This window comes from Antechinus flavipes, chromosome 4, assembly GCF_016432865.1.
Source record: "Antechinus flavipes isolate AdamAnt ecotype Samford, QLD, Australia chromosome 4, AdamAnt_v2, whole genome shotgun sequence".
Taxonomy (NCBI): Eukaryota; Metazoa; Chordata; class Mammalia; order Dasyuromorphia; family Dasyuridae; genus Antechinus; species Antechinus flavipes.
This window is the reverse complement of record NC_067401.1, coordinates 369,854,586-369,872,272: the sequence shown is the minus strand read 5'-3', so window position 1 is coordinate 369,872,272 and position 17,687 is coordinate 369,854,586. Positions and strand designations below refer to the sequence as shown.

Here is a 17,687-nt window from a genome sequence, read left to right as displayed (position 1 = left end):
CCTATGTGTTCTAATAAAAACCTGACATTGTGAGTAGGATTAACTTTTTTGATTTATTGATAATCAATGGCCTTCTGGATCAGATATAATGTAAGATGTAGCCTTCACCTGAAAGGACTTCCCATCTCTGAAGCAAAACTGAAGAGCATCAACAGACATGTGAATATCTGATCATTAGATTTCTTCAGCATATATTTCAGATTTCTAACTCTGAAAGTGATTGTACTCATATTGTGAGAAAAGCTCCATACTGTGAGTTGCCCCAAGGCTCACTATAATTTCATCACCAGATTCCCCCTGGTATATATGCATGGTTAGATACAAGGAAATAGGTCTAGATCTAGAAAGCAGAGTGGGTGGGAAGAATTGATTTTTTAAAAATAGAATATAAAAATAAATAAGAAATAGCTAATAGTGAGTTGAATTAAGAGCCAGGAAGACCCAAGACAGTCAGTGGCACAGTATTTTAAATTCCATTTGACACTTGATTGCTCTGTGACCCTGGGTAAGGAATTCCCCCCTCTAAACCTCAATTTCCTCACCTTTAAAATGGAAATAACAATAGCACTCACCTTGCAGGGTAGTTGTGAATGCCAAACAAGATTAAATACATTAAACATCTGGCAGAAATGGGGCATAATTAATAGAGAGCTGCCCTTGAAGCTAAGAAGAGTAGGTTTAAGTTCCATCTCAGACACACATTCCCTGTTACACTTCAAATAAAATCACATTAGTCCTTAGAGCTCTCTAGAAAACTGCAAAATCATGTGTTACAGAGAAGTTACTGAGAGAGACTGAGTGGGAAGAACTGGCCTGCTTTGTGGGAGGAAGATTCCTTACTGGGGTAATTCCTTCTATCAGTGAAATCACAGGTCTAGTTCTGATGACTAAGTAATAAATAATTTTCAGCTGTTCTTACAATAATAATTTGCAGTTAGACTGACAGTTTTTCTACAAAATATAACAAAGATTAATATGATTAAATGGAATTCTCCTAATATTGCATAAGTTGCAGTGAAATGTAAATTTTGTTAACTTGTTTTTCTTTGTCACAGGAGGCTATTAAAATTATAGCAGCTACAACAACAAAATTTTCATTCTTGCTCATTTCAAGAATAGCAGAAGAAGAAGAAGAAAGAGAAGAAGGAAAGGAAGGAAAGGAAGGAAGGAAAGAAGGAAGGAAGGAAGGAAGGAAGGAAGGAAGGAAGGAAGGAAGGAAGGAAGGAAGGAAGGAAGGAAGGAAGGAAAGAAGGGAGAGAGAGAGGGAGGGAGGGAAGGAGGAAGGAAGGAAGGAAGGAAGGAAGGAAGGAAGGAAGGAAGGAAGGAAGGAAGGAAGGAAGGAAGGAAGGAAGGAAGGAAGGAAGGAAGGAAGGAAGGAAGGAAGGAAGGAAGGAAGGAAAAAAGGAAGGAAGGAAGGAAGGAAGGAAGGAAGGAAGGAAGGAAGGAAGGAAGGAAGGAAGGAAGGAAGGAAGGAAGGAAGGAAGGAAGGAAGGAAGGAAGGAAGGAAGGAAGGAAGGAAGGAAGGAAGGAAGGAAGGGAGGAAGGAAGGAAGGAAGGAAGGAAGGAAGAAGGAAGGAAGGGAGGAAGGGAGGGAGGAAGGAAGAAAGGAAAAGAATAGCATCTTTCAGGTGCTAAGAACCATCTGAGAACTCACATGTGGAAATCCAGCCCCTGTCATGCCCAGTACCATAAACTGGGGACTGAAGTGAGGTGTCTGCCTAATGCCACAGCACAGTGCCTTCCCAGATAGAAAGGGAGGACACATTCAGATCAGAAGGATGGGAGGAACTGGCCATAGGCCATCATCTGAGCTACTTCTGTGTGAGACAGTGTAAGCATCCAGGCAAAAACAGCCGGTCCTGAATTGCATGAAAGCTCCCTTAATTCAGCTCACAGTGATCTCTCTTGCACAATTACCTTTCCTGAATGAAACCATCTTGGATATGGACAAAAGTATGGAGAGCAGTGACTTAATTTTTTGATTAAAAAAAAAAAAGAATGATTTATAATAAGTCCATAGGAACATTCTGTACCTATCTCTTTTCTGATTAGAGAGGTGGCATGGAGCCTGGCTCATTAAGCAGAAGTAATGAGCCAGTCCCTGTGCCACCTCTAATTAGAGAAAAGATACAGTAGGTACAACTGTACCTATAAATTGATGCAATAAAGATTAAAAGTATTTTAAAAGATCTTTTTTTTCTACTATAGTCATTAGTGACAACATTTAAATTTTTTTAAAAATTAAAAATCAAAATCAACTTTCCAAAGAAGTATTTTGCAACAAGAAATCAAGATTAAATTTTGTTTCATTCAGTTAAAAAAAAAACATCATATTAAAGTCTATGCTTCCTATATTGAAAAGTTAGTTCAACATTTAGTGTATTGAAAGGATTAGGATTTAGTCATCCCAAGCTGCATAGAATAGACAAATCTTATTATCCAACCATCAGAAGTTTACAGGGGAGCACTTACATGCACTATAACCCTTTAAAGTACTAGTGGAAACTAAATTTAGAAAAGACTCACATTATTTAATTTGTTATTGTGGTATTAGGGTCTCTCCCTTCTGGGTTTGGGGTGGAGAGAGGAACGGAAATCATGATCACATCAACTCTGCCATTGTTCCTGGAAGGGGTGTGTCAATATAATCTCCTATGGCCTAACTCACCATCCCTGAGGACATCTACCCCTAGCCACCCCCCTCAGTTATGTGTATTGTTTCCCCATATTAGCTCCTTGAGAACAGGAATCTTATTTGCTTTCGAAGTCATCTGTATGCTCAGTATCTAGCACTGTGTTTGGGTCATAATATGTACTTAAAGTGCTTTTTCCTCCATCCATTCAGAATATGCTGATATAATGAGCCATAAGCAATAAGTTTTTCTTTAATGATTGACAAACATAGATGCTTAAAAAAAAGAAAAGAAAGAAAAAGAAAGAAAGAAAGAAAACAGCTTTCTGTTTTAAGTGAACTTAGAGTGAGTGAACCTTCAAAACAAAGTAAGGAGCTGAGTGGAATATACATCAAGTTAAGAAAAGATGTTCACTGTGAATTATCTACAAAATGTATCAGTTATCAGGAACAAGCTAGAAAGAGAAACTTATAAGAAGTCAGTTTGTCTACAGGCACTTTTTAAACTATTACTATGTGCCATGTACTGTGCTAAGTTCTAAGCTGCCAAGAAAAAAAAAAAAAGACAAGAACATCAAAATGGCATGGGTTTTGTAAAAGAGAAGAAAAATGCTACTAAAGCACATAGAGGAAAGAGGGAGATCTCTCAGGGGCTACCAAGTAAAAAGGGGTCCACAGGCCAGTCAAAGGCATCAAATAGAAATTAATTTCATAATAAAGCAGTATAATATGATGGAAAATTACTGAAGTTGGACCTAAGAACACACACACACAAAAACCCCATAACTACAGTGCTTTAATCTTTCCAAAAATCTCTCTTTTGATCTTTACAATTACACTGTGAACTAGGTACTAAAAATTAAGAAATTGAGGTCAGAGAACTTAAATATTTGACCATGATCACAAAGCTCATTAGGAATAGAGGAGGGATGTGAATTTCATTTCTGACATCTCATATTCTTGACTCCAAATTTAGGTCTCTACACATAGCATGGCCATGGAGCAAGTCTGCCCACATCTCAGTTTCTTTGTCTATAACTTAAAGACAACACTCATATTACTTAACTCAATCTTATGAAGACAGCAATTTGAAAATCTTTCAGTCAAGGGCTCTTATCTTCACATCTATGTTATTTGTAAAAGGATATTGCAATCCTTCTAGCCCTACATCAATGTTAGCTATCAGCTTTATTTTTGTTAGCCTATATGTGATCAATTTACTGTTTATATTCACAGATAATAAATATAATTATAATATTTATTATCCAAGTGTAGAAGTGATTTGAGTAATCACTTAAAACCTATTCCTATAAAAAGAATTGGTTTAAAGTTGTGGTATCAAACTCAAATAGAAAATAGATCTCTGCTGGCTTACCAACTTATACCATACCTACCAACTTAGAAAACTACTAATTAACATCATGTGTGTTGTATTTTATTTGTATTTGTTTTATTAAACATTTTTCAATTACATTTTGATCTGGTTCGTGAAGTATTGGGATTTTATTGCTCTAAAATGTGATAATTCTGGTCTAGTTCCCAAAAAAAGGGAAAAGAGGAAGGGAGATTTCTTCACACCAGAACTCTCAACTTCTAAAATGAAATGGATGAGTCACTTGGGTCAAATAATCTGAAATTTAAAGATAATTCTTTTAGACGCCTGAGGGGGATCTAAGCAGAATTGTTCTGGAGGCCTCTCAAACTGTCAGCAAAAACAACATGTCAGAGCTTGTCATTATTTTGTAAATTGCCTAAATTTAGAAAAGTCATAGAGAAAATGTTAATAAGGCAGATACAATTTATGAGTATGCTCTGTACATTTCCCACCCAATCCCACTCCAAACCACTTGTTGACTATATGCCAACAACTCATTGGCTTAAATTTACTTAAACCTGTGTGTGAGAAAGACACACACAATCACACTAAAAACTAAAATCAGCCACTCATTTTTGAGTAATGTTTATATCATACCAATGGGAAAAGTTGATACTTCTTAATAATGATGTAATATCAAGTCGGCAAAATACCATCCAATCTTTCCTTAATATGCAAAAATTATTTAGTAATCAGTTTTCAATTTGCTTCACCATGAAGCTAATATGCCCTTTTCATATCAGCTAACTCATGAGAAACCTCATTTTAATAAAGTTCTACAGGTAGAGATACAAAACAGATGATTATTTACATTGCAGAAGAGTTCTCTTCACAGCAGGGTGTGGTTGAACATCTAGATTCACAGAGCTTTTACAACAATGATTTGATTGACTTTTTTTCCCCAGGAAAATATAGGTTGAATGAAACATTAACCCTCAAGTTATGAAACTTACCATTTGAACTTTGTCCAATTCTCACAGCCCCAGAGGCAAGATCTGAAAGGGGACCACTAAGAGTTCTTACATCAAAAGCTGTGTGGTCATCTTCCAAACCATTGATGAAGAAACTGATTTTTCTGTGATGTATCTATAAAAAAATTCATCGCCATTAGACATTTTAAATTTATTAAAACAAAAATTAAAATTTAGAGACTATTTAGTTGACCACATTGCTAGTTCAATAGCAATCTGAATTGTTAATGTCTAATTTAGGTGAATAGTTTTTTTTTTTTTAGTAAGGTCTTGCAAAATGATATTTGTTTTTGCATTTTTCTCGTCACTTTTAGAAATTTAGAGATTAAATGGAAAAATTCAGGGAAAGCAAAGTGGATTGGCTCAGAAAATGCATAAATTAGGCAATGTAATTGAAAAGACATTGAAATTAGGACTTCAAAAGAGCCAAGTTAAAGTTCCATATCCAATCTTTACCAAACATATATCATAAAAATATAATGTTTAGCCCTGAAAGAAACTTTAAAATGGTGTAGTCCTAACTGTACATATTAATTTTTTAATTCCTTGAAAGGAAAATAAGACAATTAGTAAATTGGCAATCATTTATTAAGCACCTACTAAGTTCTCAGTAATGAGGATACCAGGACAAAGAAAAGAAATAAGCAGTACGTGCTATTCAGGTGCTTACACATTCTATCTGCCTCCCTGAACCTCCATTTCTTCATCTATAAGACAGAAGTGACAATTTACAAATCTTTCACTCAAAAGCTCTTAACCTGGCATTCATGGTATTTGTAAAAGTGCTTTGCAAATCATAAAACCTATATAAACATCACTAATTATTTTATTAAATGTGTTTCAAAGATTATTCTTTATACTCCTAGATAATAAATACAGTAACCATGATTGTGTTAAAGAATAAACGAGTCTAATCCAAAAAGCATCTATTTAGTACCTACTATGTGTCAGACACTAGAGATACAATTAATAAAAAAGAAAGCCCCTGCTGTCAAGTAGGCAGAACAGCACTGGGGGGAGGGGAGATAATAGTAGAAAGTATCTCATTACATGGAGTTGAAAAATCAGGCAATGTAGCAGATGCATAATGGAATAAGCCATCATTTAAAATCTATTTCTATAGAAAGGATAAGTCTAGATCAGTGGTGTCAAACAAATAGAAGTGGATCCCTGAGGTTACATAATGACTTAGAAAACCACAAATTAATATTATGTGTTGGTATTTACTTTATCCTACTAAATATAGTAGGGAAGCCTATTATACAGTTACAGCATATACCGACTATATATATTTATTTATTTACACAAACACACACACACACACATACACACACACACACACACACAAATTAATACAAAGTATTTGGGGGGAATGAAACACTCAACAAAAATGCAAAATGTTGGAAGTGAGGTATTGATGGAGAAAGAGAATGATTATTTCTGACATGATGAGTTTGATATTTTTGAAGTATGTGATGCAATAGTGATAAAATCCTGGAGCTCAGGAGAGATATTAGAGTATATCAATTTGAGAGTCATCTTCCTGGAGATGAGAATGTCTAGGAAATGATGTGGTCACCAAGTGAGAGAATGTAAAGAAAGATCACCCAGAACAGATAGTTAGGGACCATCATATTAAAGAAGAACCAGTAAAAATCACACAAATAATAAGTAACAAAGAAGAAATTCCCCTGCAAGTTTTTGGATTCAGAATACAATGTTCTTTCTATTCAATCACACTTAAAAATTGTTTCTTTAACCAGCAATACTACTACTACCTCTGTATCTCAAAAATATCATTTAAAAAAATGGAAAAGGACCCCATGTACAAAAATGTTTAGAGCAGCTATCTTTGTGGTGACAAAGAATTAGAAATCGAAGAGATGCCCATCGAGAATTGCTGAACAAATTGTGATAATTGAATTTAATGGAATACCATTGTACTATAAGAAATGATGAGCAAATAGCTTTTGGAAAAACCTAGAAAGGCTCATATGAACTGATGCTGAGTGAAATAAGCAGAACCAGGAGAATATTGTACACAATAACAACAGCATTGTGTGAATGATCAACTCAGATCACTGTATTTCTGAGAAGAACAAAGTTTATCAAAGACAATTCCAAAAAACTCATATTGGAAAATGCTATCCACATCCAGAAAAAGAACTAAGGAGTCTAAATAAAAATCAAAGCATACTATTTTCAGGTGTTTTTGTTGTTTTTCTTTCTCGTGGTTTTTCCCTTTTGTACTGATCCTCTTTCATATCATGATTAATCTGGAAATATATTTAATGTGATTGCACAAGTATAACCTACATCAGGTTGATTACCATGGGAGGAGGGGAAGGAGAAAAAAAATTAAAATCTTATAAAAATATTTTTTGAAAACTAATAAATATTTTTAAATAATTTGTTTCCATTTCCTTAGCTATAAACAGATCAGATTAGCTTCCAGACTATATCACAAGGTTGTTGCAAGAAACAAAAGATTACACAATTGGAAAGTTGTGAGAACTATTCATCAGTTACATATATAAAGTGGCATCATTAACAGGAGAAGTAAAATAAAATACTCATTGGCATTTACAATTACATGCACAATTTTACTTCTAACAAATTAAATTATAATGTTCTTGAGGGCAGAACTGTGCTTTAATTATTTTTCTGCCAGTACACATTACATTTTTTTTAAATAAATGTTAACTGACTAAAGAGTTTCCATCACTGTCTGAATTTGTAAAATAAAACGATCTCCAGATTCATCAGAGTTTGGAATTCCCTCTGCTCTTGTAAATCCCAACTCACCTGTTATTTAGTAGAAAAATCATAGGAAGAAATCAGAGGCCATCTAGATCAACCCTTCATTAACAGATAGGGAAATTGAAACCCAAGTTAAGAAACTTGATGAAGTCACACAAAATAGTTTGTCCTCTGATTCCAGAGCCAGTACTCTCAGGAATATACTTAGGCCAGCACTTACCAAAGGTGTAGGTAGAATGTGACAACTCATATCAATGATTCCCAACTCCAAAATATTCCTGATCAGGTATTCCAGATTCCAAAACATACATTTTCCTCCCTATTATAATATTTTATTTTATTAAGTGATGAAGTAGAATGCTGGGCAGAATCAGGAAGACCTGTACACAGATACTTACTAGTATGACTCTGGGCAAATAACTTAACCCTGTTTGCCTCAGTTTCCTCAACTACAAAATGGACTGGACAAGAAAATGGCAAAGCATCCCAGTATTTTTGCCAAGAAAACCCCAAATGGGGTCAAGGAGGATAAGACAACTAAAAACTAGATATTATGCACTGATGCCTATCACTTAGTAAGAATATCTCCATTGATTAAATCACCAAATCAAAGTCTTTAGGTAATTTAAAAAATCATTGGATTCCATGAAGTAATGTTGCCCAGAAAGTAAATTCAAATTGATTGAAAAGATTTGGTAACAAGTTAGGAGCATGAATAAAATTATCAAGATAGTTTGTAATTGTGCATTCAAGAGAACCTTTGCATCCAATTGAGTCATCAGTGAACTAGTGAGCCTCAGTCAGTCTCCTTGCCCCTCCCCACCCATTGGTCAGAAAAGGATCTTATGAACTTTGGAGACCTGGAGGATTTGAAATTTCTCCATTGGCATTCTAGCAGCAGTTTCCCATGTCCCCAAGACAGTAGAGGATGGCAGCACTGTCTGCATCAGAATCCAAGGACAAGCTAGACAATGAGGAAAGAGCTTTAAGACGCTAAATGGACCCCAGCAAAAAAAAAAAAAAAAAAAAAAAAAAAAGCTATAACATGCCTAGGGAATACCAAATGTGTGATTGACACTAGATATCAGTTCATTCAAGTGATTCATAAAAATATCTCTGAATAAACAGTATAGCATAATGAATAGGATACCAGTAACACCTAGTTTTACATCTAACCTTAAGAACTCAGTGTCTTTGTAATTCTTGGAAAGTCTTTAACCTCTTATCTCCCCAGGAAAACTAGAAAGTATCAATCTATAGGTAGAGAAAATTCAGACCAACATTAAAAACCAACTTTCTTGAAATATCAACCTGTGTTCTGTTTTTTCCACCAAGTTAGTGTGAGCCATCTCTGCCTTTCTGACTCTCATCTATCTGGACCTCTGATAATACCATAGAAATTTCCTTCAATAAGGATCTATAACTCATAGTAATGATAACAATAATCAGGATTTAAGTGCAACTTAGTGTTCACAAAGCACTTTTTATATGTTAACTCACCAAACCTTACAAAAATTACATGCTATTATTAATCCCATTTTACAGATGAGGAAAACAGACATAGAAGTTAAGTGACTTGCCCAGTTAGTGTCTGGACACTATTCAAACTCAAGTTTTTTGGACTCCAAATCCAGGTACAAATTTTTTTAAAGAGTTGCCTGGAGCCCTGAGAAATTAAGTGATCGATTTATGCTAGCACAGTTAATATGTGCCAGAGGCAAGACTTTAACCTTGTTCATTCCAAGGCTTAGTATCTATTTCCTATTTATGCTATCTTTGGATGTGCTTTCAATAGCAATATGTGTGTATATACATGTGTATGTATGTATTTGACATTTCTAGTAGTCAAGAAAATGTATGGGGGACAGTGTAGGGAAAGGTAAATTAGAGTGTCTTTAGACAGTGACTATTAAAAAATATTTACTAAGTACCTTTTATGTACAAAAGTGAATGAAAAAAAAGTGAAAGATAGTTCCCTAATAATATACAACATCTAATAACTAGTTAATTTAGTTATCCAGTCCTCCCAGTAAAATTCTTTGGTCTAGTGTACAAAAAGCATCCAAATGATTGGCTAAATTTTCAATCAAACTGATGTCAAAAGACACGACTAGTTTGTGCAGCTCTTCTTTGGGACTAAATATTCTTAACTGAAATGTGAATGGAAATCACAGTGTCCCTATGAACAAAGGGGTTGAAGGGGTCAAACAAAAGGCTTCCAAGATAATATAATGTCAGACAATTGCAAGATTTGACCCTGAAGATTTGATTTTAGAAAATCATAAGTGAATAACCTAAATACTATCCCAGGATTCCTAAAGCTGTATCAAATTGATCAAGAAAAAACTATTAATTATCTTTCTATAAGATTATGACTTGGATAATTATAAGGGCGTTTTCTCCTTTAGGGGAAAAAAAAAACCACCTATAGCCTCAGAATCATATTTACTAGCAACAATAGCTTTCCCTAGAGTTAGCCAATGTGACTTTTGTTTGCTCCAATTGAACCTTTTAATTTTTATCACTTTCTTTAAATATCAGTAACCCAAACTAGATTTTCTTTAATTCTCAAGAAAAGCCTTTCACATACATGAAGTTACATGAAGCAGGACAGTTATACTGCCTTTTTTGCATCCCATTTTTTACAGCCTGTTACTGTCATTTGGTGTTTGACTGTTATCATTATAAAAGATACAGGCTTTTCTACTTTGTTATTTGTAGCATTATCTCATGTTTTACAACATCTTTGTACAACATGCAGGCACATGAAATATAACTAGTGAAAAGTTCTCGGTGGTATTAATGCATAAAAAAGAATGTGGCTCCATCTCTACTGTCTTTGCCCAGCCAAAAGCTGATGAACAGCCAATTTTCCTTTATCACATTAGCACAGCCATGAGGGAAACACATTTGTTCTAGTCAGCTACACTAAAGATACTATTACCAATCTAACATATACATGTTTTATATCAGCAGTATTCTCCGAGTATGAGAGAGCCAACAATATATTAACACTACCATGACAGTTTATTTAAGAAAAGAAAATTGTCTCTGTAGAGGGACAGAAGTTAGAAATGTATGGCGGAAAGCTCAGTGTCACTGGTCTAATAAAGGTAATAATTCTTAGGCTTTCTTTATAGCAGGTAACACTCCTGTGACAGTTCTGTCATATCATTCAAATAAAAATGTTGTCTTTTACAAGTTTAAGTGCACCTTTATTTTGAGTCAGATAGAAAGCATGTTTTTGATTTTCTTCTTCCACTGTATTATATCCCTAGTCAAGAGTTCAGGACCTTTTTTTTTTTTATCAACTTATCACAAATTTGCTTACTAGAAGAATTCAGTGTCATGTGTACCGAGTTCTAGGAAGATAAGGTACGCTTGTATTTTTTTTAACCTAAAAAAAAAAAAAGATGACTAATAATAATCTTATAGCTTTTTCTTTCTCCCACTGCTGCCACCCCATCTCAAATCTCTTTATATAAATAAAAATTGTTTTGGATTTTTGCAACATTTCATACTTTAAGTATCTCTGGATCACTTTACAATTCTGATGGGGTGCACTGGCTCAACAAATAATGAAGGCTAAAGTGGCAGTTCTGCTTCTGGCAATAGCTCATTCTGATGATCCCTTTGCCAGATATCAAAGAGGATAAGGAATATGCAAGATAGAGTTTCTGATTTGTTAGAGAAAATACCTCTCCCCCTACCTCTTTTACTTCATTAGATTAGGGTAAGAGGCAAGAGTGGAAAAATGTGAATGTTGTATCGTAAATGCATAATTGGGTAGGATCAGTAACTCTAGCAAGGAAGTCTTTAAATCCCCATTTAAAGAGTATGAAGATACTTTGGAAAGAAAAGTTAGGATGTCAGGTCATTCTCTAGTCTTCATTCTGTTGGTGTCTCATTTTCAATTTGCTACCATTTTGATTAGGTCACCTTTAGGTCTCTGTAATGGACTCTATTGATTCCTTCTAGTTCAGAAGCATGCAACATAGGAGAAATATGCTTCCTTACACCATATTCCCATAGTCTCTTCTGTGTAAGCAGAGGAGAGAATGAGTCAATGGATGAAGAACAGAGTCACAGGAGAACAGTGTAAACATTAGGAAAAAGACATTATCAAATCCATTTTGAAATAAATATGGCAAGGAGAGTCAGAAGGGATAGAACACTGGCCTCGGAGTCAGGAGGATTCAGTTCAAATCTGGCTTCAGAAACATGATATTTACTACCTGTGTGACCCTGGATAAATTACTTAACCTCATACTTTTTGCCTCCTAAAATGATAAATATTGTGATGCCCCGCATGGAGATGAGCTGTGATCTAGCAGCAATCCCAAAACTCTGTTCCTGATCACTTAAATGTGATCATCTTTCATTACCATATTGGCCATACTGGGTTAAAGACTGAACCATAAAGAAAAAGTCATCACATAGCCATGATACATTCTTGGAAGGAAAGTAATATTCCTGTGGGGGCAGTTAAATGATACAATGGATAGAGCACTGGGCTTGGAACCAGAAAGACTTGGGCTTCCTGAGTTCAGATAAGGTCTCTAACACTTAACTGTTTGACTCTGGGCAAGTCACTTAATCTTGTTTACTTCTATCATATGTAAAATGAGCTGAGAAGGGAATAGTAAGCCGTTATAGAATCTTTGCCAAAATAAAAGCCAAATGGAATTACAAAGAATCAGATATAACTGAACCAAATATCATGCTAAGCATTGTAGGACATACTAAGGCAGCAAGGTCCTGATATTTGCCCTTAAGGCATATATCAATCTAACTGATGAGATATTTATTCAGACATTCAACAAATATCTATTAAGCTGTTGTTTACAAAGCATTCTACTACTCACTGGAAGAGATAAAAAGCTAGGAAAGATAAGGATCTATGTCCCAGAGTTTAAAGGACAGTGGAAGATGCAAAGACAGTCTAACTGGAAGTGTTTATATAATCATACATTATATATGTCTGTATATATACATACATTTATGTATGTATACATAGAGAGGTCAAGAACAGTAATTCCCCTTGTCATTTCATCCACTTCACAAAGGATGAAATTTCATAAAGGTAAAGCACAAATTTATTGACTGCTCTGCTTTTTCAAGTAGCTAGCTGTCACAGTGAAAAGAGTCCTAGGCTTAGAGTCGGGGTCCCAGAGCTCACATTTGACCTCAGATACTTACTAAATGTGTGGTCTTAGGCAAGTCATTTTGCCTTCTTGCCTTCTCAACTGTAAAATGGGGATAGACAACATTTACCAAACAGAATTGTTATGAGGATCAAAGATGTTTGTAAAGAGTTTATATGGTGCTTGGCACATAGTCTCCATCACTTACTATCATTAGCAACCCATTTAACTTTTTAGGGTCTCAGTTTCCTCAAGTAGTTGCTCACGCTAAATCCAGTGACTCTAGCCTCCTTAATTTTCCTTGCCAAGACATTCCATCTCCCATTCTATCCATATTGCTATTCTCCATAACCAAAATTCTCTCCCTCTTTAGCTCTGTCTCCTATCTTCCCTGGCTTTCTTCAAGAAGAAACTAAAATCCCATCTTCTGAACGAAGTCTTTCTATTTCTCATTAATATTAATGTCTTGCTTCTGAGACTCTCATTTATTCTATGGATATTTTGCTTGTACAGAACTGTTTGCAGCTTGTCTCTCTCACTAGATTGTGAGCCCCTTGAGTACAGGAACTCTTTTTGTACCCTCATCACTTAGCATGGCAATTGGCACATACTGCTGTTACTCAGTTGTGTCAGACTCTTTATGACCTTGCTTAGGGTTTTCATGGCAGAGATTGGAGTAATCTGTTATTTTCTTCCCCAGATAATTTTTACAAATGAGAAGTGGAGGCAGACAGGATTAAGTGACTTGCCCATGGTCACACAGCAAGTGTCTGAAACCAGATTTGAACACAAAGAAATGAGTCTTCTTGATTCCAGAGCTGTCACTCTATCCAGTACATCAACTAACTGTCTAAGTGCCCAGAGTAGGCATTTAATAAATTTTTGTTGACTTGATTTTGACTCATCTGTAAAATAAAAGAGTTGGATTGATAGCTTCTATAGAACCTTTTTAGTTTTAAATTTATGATCCTTCATAATTTCTTTATCTTTCCTCCATTTTCCTTACAATTGCTTTAGAATAATCCTTTTTAATCTTTATCCAAATCCTGTCCAGTTTCTTCTCTTCTATTTAAAAAATAGCAATCCAGATAGAACACTCACTGATCTCAGACAGAGCATAAAGGATGAAAATGATGGATGTTGAATCCTCCCTTATACTCTCAGGAAGTAAGCCAAGGGGCTGGTAAGAGATGTGAACTCACTACTGACCCAAAGTCAGAAGTGCTATCACTCAAACACTTGACATGTGCATGGATATATAGGAAATCATTTCTGCATACCATCCAGCACTCAAACTTCCTGCCAATATTCAGTAGATGTATTTAAGATTCTGAGCAGCTGCCTTAAGTAGAAACTAAGTCTTGCCATACAAACAAAGCTGAGTTAAAACTCCCATTTTCACTATGCATGAATTACCTCTGATAAAACCTTGAACAAAAGAAGAAGATGGGATACTGAGTCTTTATATTCCATTAAATAATAAATGGCTTATATCTAAGTTTTATATACTTAAAAGAAATACATGATTTACCATAAGTACTTATCATCCAGCCATTCTATGTCTTATTAGATTTTTTTTCAGCTCCAATACCCAGTACTGAGAAAAACTTATTAAAATATTTCTGATAAACTAAACGAAGGGAAAAAATTTCAGGCCAAAGGAAGACTATGCATCAATTTAACCTCTCTCACAGCAAAGTATCATGCAGTGCATTTTGAATTGTCTTATTACTAAAAAAAAAAAAAAAAAAAAAAAACCTGGAACTGAAAGAAAGGTCTTCACAATGACCCTTCCTTGAAGGGTTTGCTCTCTGCCCTAAGGCATGCAAGATAATAACGGTATGAGTAGTTACTGTTCGTCCATTGAGGGAGTGACATGCCCTTTTACTTTGGTTGAAAAAATGGTACTAGCAAATATTTATTCTTTTGAAGGTTGGAAGTCTGTCAGCCTAGGAAACTATAAGTATCACTTTATTTATCCATCAAATAAGGAACACACAGCTAACATCTTCCTTTTCCTAATCCCCACAAGACTTTGAATCTGAGTGAGATGTGCTGTTTTCTTGGACCAAGAAAAAGTGAATTACTTTTATAACCATTTTAGTATTTCATATCAAGAGGTTTCCTTCCAACTGTCAGGTCAGGAATGAGTACTGATTTGAAAGTGGCCCTTTCAGGTTACCTTCATCCACTCTGTATATATCTGGTATGTACAGAATAATTTCTATGTTATTTCCCCATTAGAATGTAAGTTCTTTTAAAGCAGGAACTTTTATTTTTTTTTCCTTGCCTTTCTTCATATCACAAGGGTTTAGCACAGTGTCTGGCACATAGCAAATACTTTAATAAATGCTTTTTGACTGATCAATAAAGCTAATCTTTTTTTATTATATAGCTTTTAATCTACAAAATATATGCATGGGTAATTTTTCAGCATTGACAGTTGCAAAACCTTTTGTTCCAACTTTTCCCTCCTTCCCCCCACTCCCTCTCCCAGATGGCAGGTGAACCAATACATGTTAAATATGTTAAAGTATAAGTCAAATACAATATACGTATACATGTCCATACAATTACTTTGCTGTACAACAAGATAAAGTTAATCTTTAAACATCTTCTTATATTTCTCATCATAGCACTTATTTATTTAACCCCAATTTTCCCATCTTATGTCAATCAATATTTATATATTTCAGGCATAGTGTGGAATACAAAGAAAGGCAAATGATAATCCCTGCTCTCAAGAAGCTCACAGTCTAATAGGGAAGACAATATGCAAATAATTATGTACAAACAAACTACATATGGAATAAATTGGAAATAATCCACAGAGGGTAAGCATTAGAATTGAGGGACATCAGGAAAATCTTCTCTAGAAGGTGGAATTTTAGTTTGTACTAGAAGAAAGCAAGGAGATATAGAAAAGAAAAGGAAAATAATTCCAGGAATGGGGAATATCCAGTGAAAATACCCAGAGTTAGTAAATGAAACGTCTCCTATTGGGAAAAGCAAGGAAGTCATTGTTACTGAATTACAGAATATGGAAGAGAATAAGAAGTTAGAAGACTAGAAAGACATAAGAGTGCCAGATTATGAAGACTTTAAAAACCAAGCACAATATTTTATAGTTGATTCTAAAGGCAATATGGAACCACTGAAGTTTATTCAATAGTAGGAAGGTGATATGGTCAGACCTTCACTTTAGGAAGATCATTTTATTACCATAGTAGAGGATAGACTAGAATAGGGAAAGACTTGTAACAAGAATATGTGAACAAACTATTGCAATAGTTCAGACCTGAGATGATAAGGGCCTACACCAGGATTGTGACAGTATCAGAGAGAAGGAGATGTATTAAATGAACATGACAAAGATCAGTAAACATTGGTGAGAGAGTAGAGTTGAGGGGTTGGAGAGTGAGAAGGACAACTCTTAGGCTGTAACTCTGGATGACTAAATGGGTGGGGAAAATCACATGGTTATAAAATATCACTTATGAAATAGGTAGGATGCTAGTAAAACAGTCACTAATTTTTCTGGTTTAGGCTAATTTCACCATGTGTTAGCCACGTATCTAAAAGGCATAGCTCAGGGAAAAACAAAGGAGAACTGAAATGAGCATCAGAAGATGTCTTTGTTTTCCAGAAAAGAAAAATAATAGGTTTGAAGACAGTTTAATTGAAGAGCCAGTATTTATATAACCCTTTAAGGTTTGCAAAGCCCTCTATCAATATTATCTCATTTGATTTTTTTTTCTCATTTGATTTTAACAACCCTGGAAGATAGGCGATATTATTCCCATTTTACAGATGAGACAACAGAGATTAAGTGACTTGGCTGGGGTCAGATAGCTAGTAAATGTCAAGTCTTTCTGACAATGAGTTCAGAAGTCTATTCATACGGCCACTTAGCTATCTAATCTAGAGAATGATTTTTGATTATAACAAATCAGGTCACTGAGTCATGTTTGATTAACAATTCCTAAAAGATCTTTACCTTCTGGAAGAGTCAAATAGGCCATGTCTCTGTGTTTGTGCTTTGACTCCCCCAAGTCCATATATATATATATATATATATATATATATATGCATTTTCAGGGGTGGATGGAATAGTCTTGTTGCATTGTACATTAAGTATCTGTGTGGGAGCTAAGGACTGTGTTATTGACACTTAATAAAAGCTTCATGTTGGAAATTTCTCCTGGATAAATACCCTGAGTGGGGAAGACAACAAGTTTAGGAAAAAAAATTACCCTTTTGAGGTTACACCCCCAGAATCAAACTTGATCATTGAAAGTGAAAACTTGATTCTTGGAAGAGCATCATAAGAATATAATCAAAGAGGTTTGTGGGTACCGGGGATACAGTCTTTAGAGCACTCCAGTGTCTGAGGTTAAAAATTCCATATCAAGTTTTATCTTGTTCAGGGTACAGGAATAGGTGTTCATTAGAAGCTCTATCAACCATTATTGAGCTCCAAAATTGGGGGGAGGGGGGGGAGAGGAGAGAGATTTACATCCAAAAGAAAGGAGAGGTCACAGTCCCTAGTCTGTGTACTAAAAATGGAGGAAATTCAGAAGCAAGCACCAGCAGTGATGCCCAGGGCTCAGACTCCAGGCATAGGACAAGGGAATTGAGACCTTGCAGCTTTTCGCTAATCTGAAGCCTAATAGAAGAATATCCAGGGCTGGAATACCAGACCAAAGTGAAAGCTACCCTATTATCACTGAACCTACCAGGCTAATAATGATTGAATAAGCAGTTTTCTGTAGGAAAGACCCAAATTCAAATGAGGAGTTTACAGA

General features: G+C 35.1%; 1 protein-coding gene across 1 annotated transcript in view; it reads right to left on the bottom strand.

Annotated features, from left to right (window-relative positions):
• Window positions 1-17,687, bottom strand: part of USH2A (usherin) — a 998,601-nt gene that overhangs the window by 924,715 nt on the left and 56,199 nt on the right. The window contains exon 3 of the mRNA XM_051996749.1: window positions 4,961-5,093. Coding sequence (XP_051852709.1) covers window positions 4,961-5,093 — 133 coding nt within the window. The remainder of the gene's footprint in view (window positions 1-4,960; window positions 5,094-17,687) is intronic.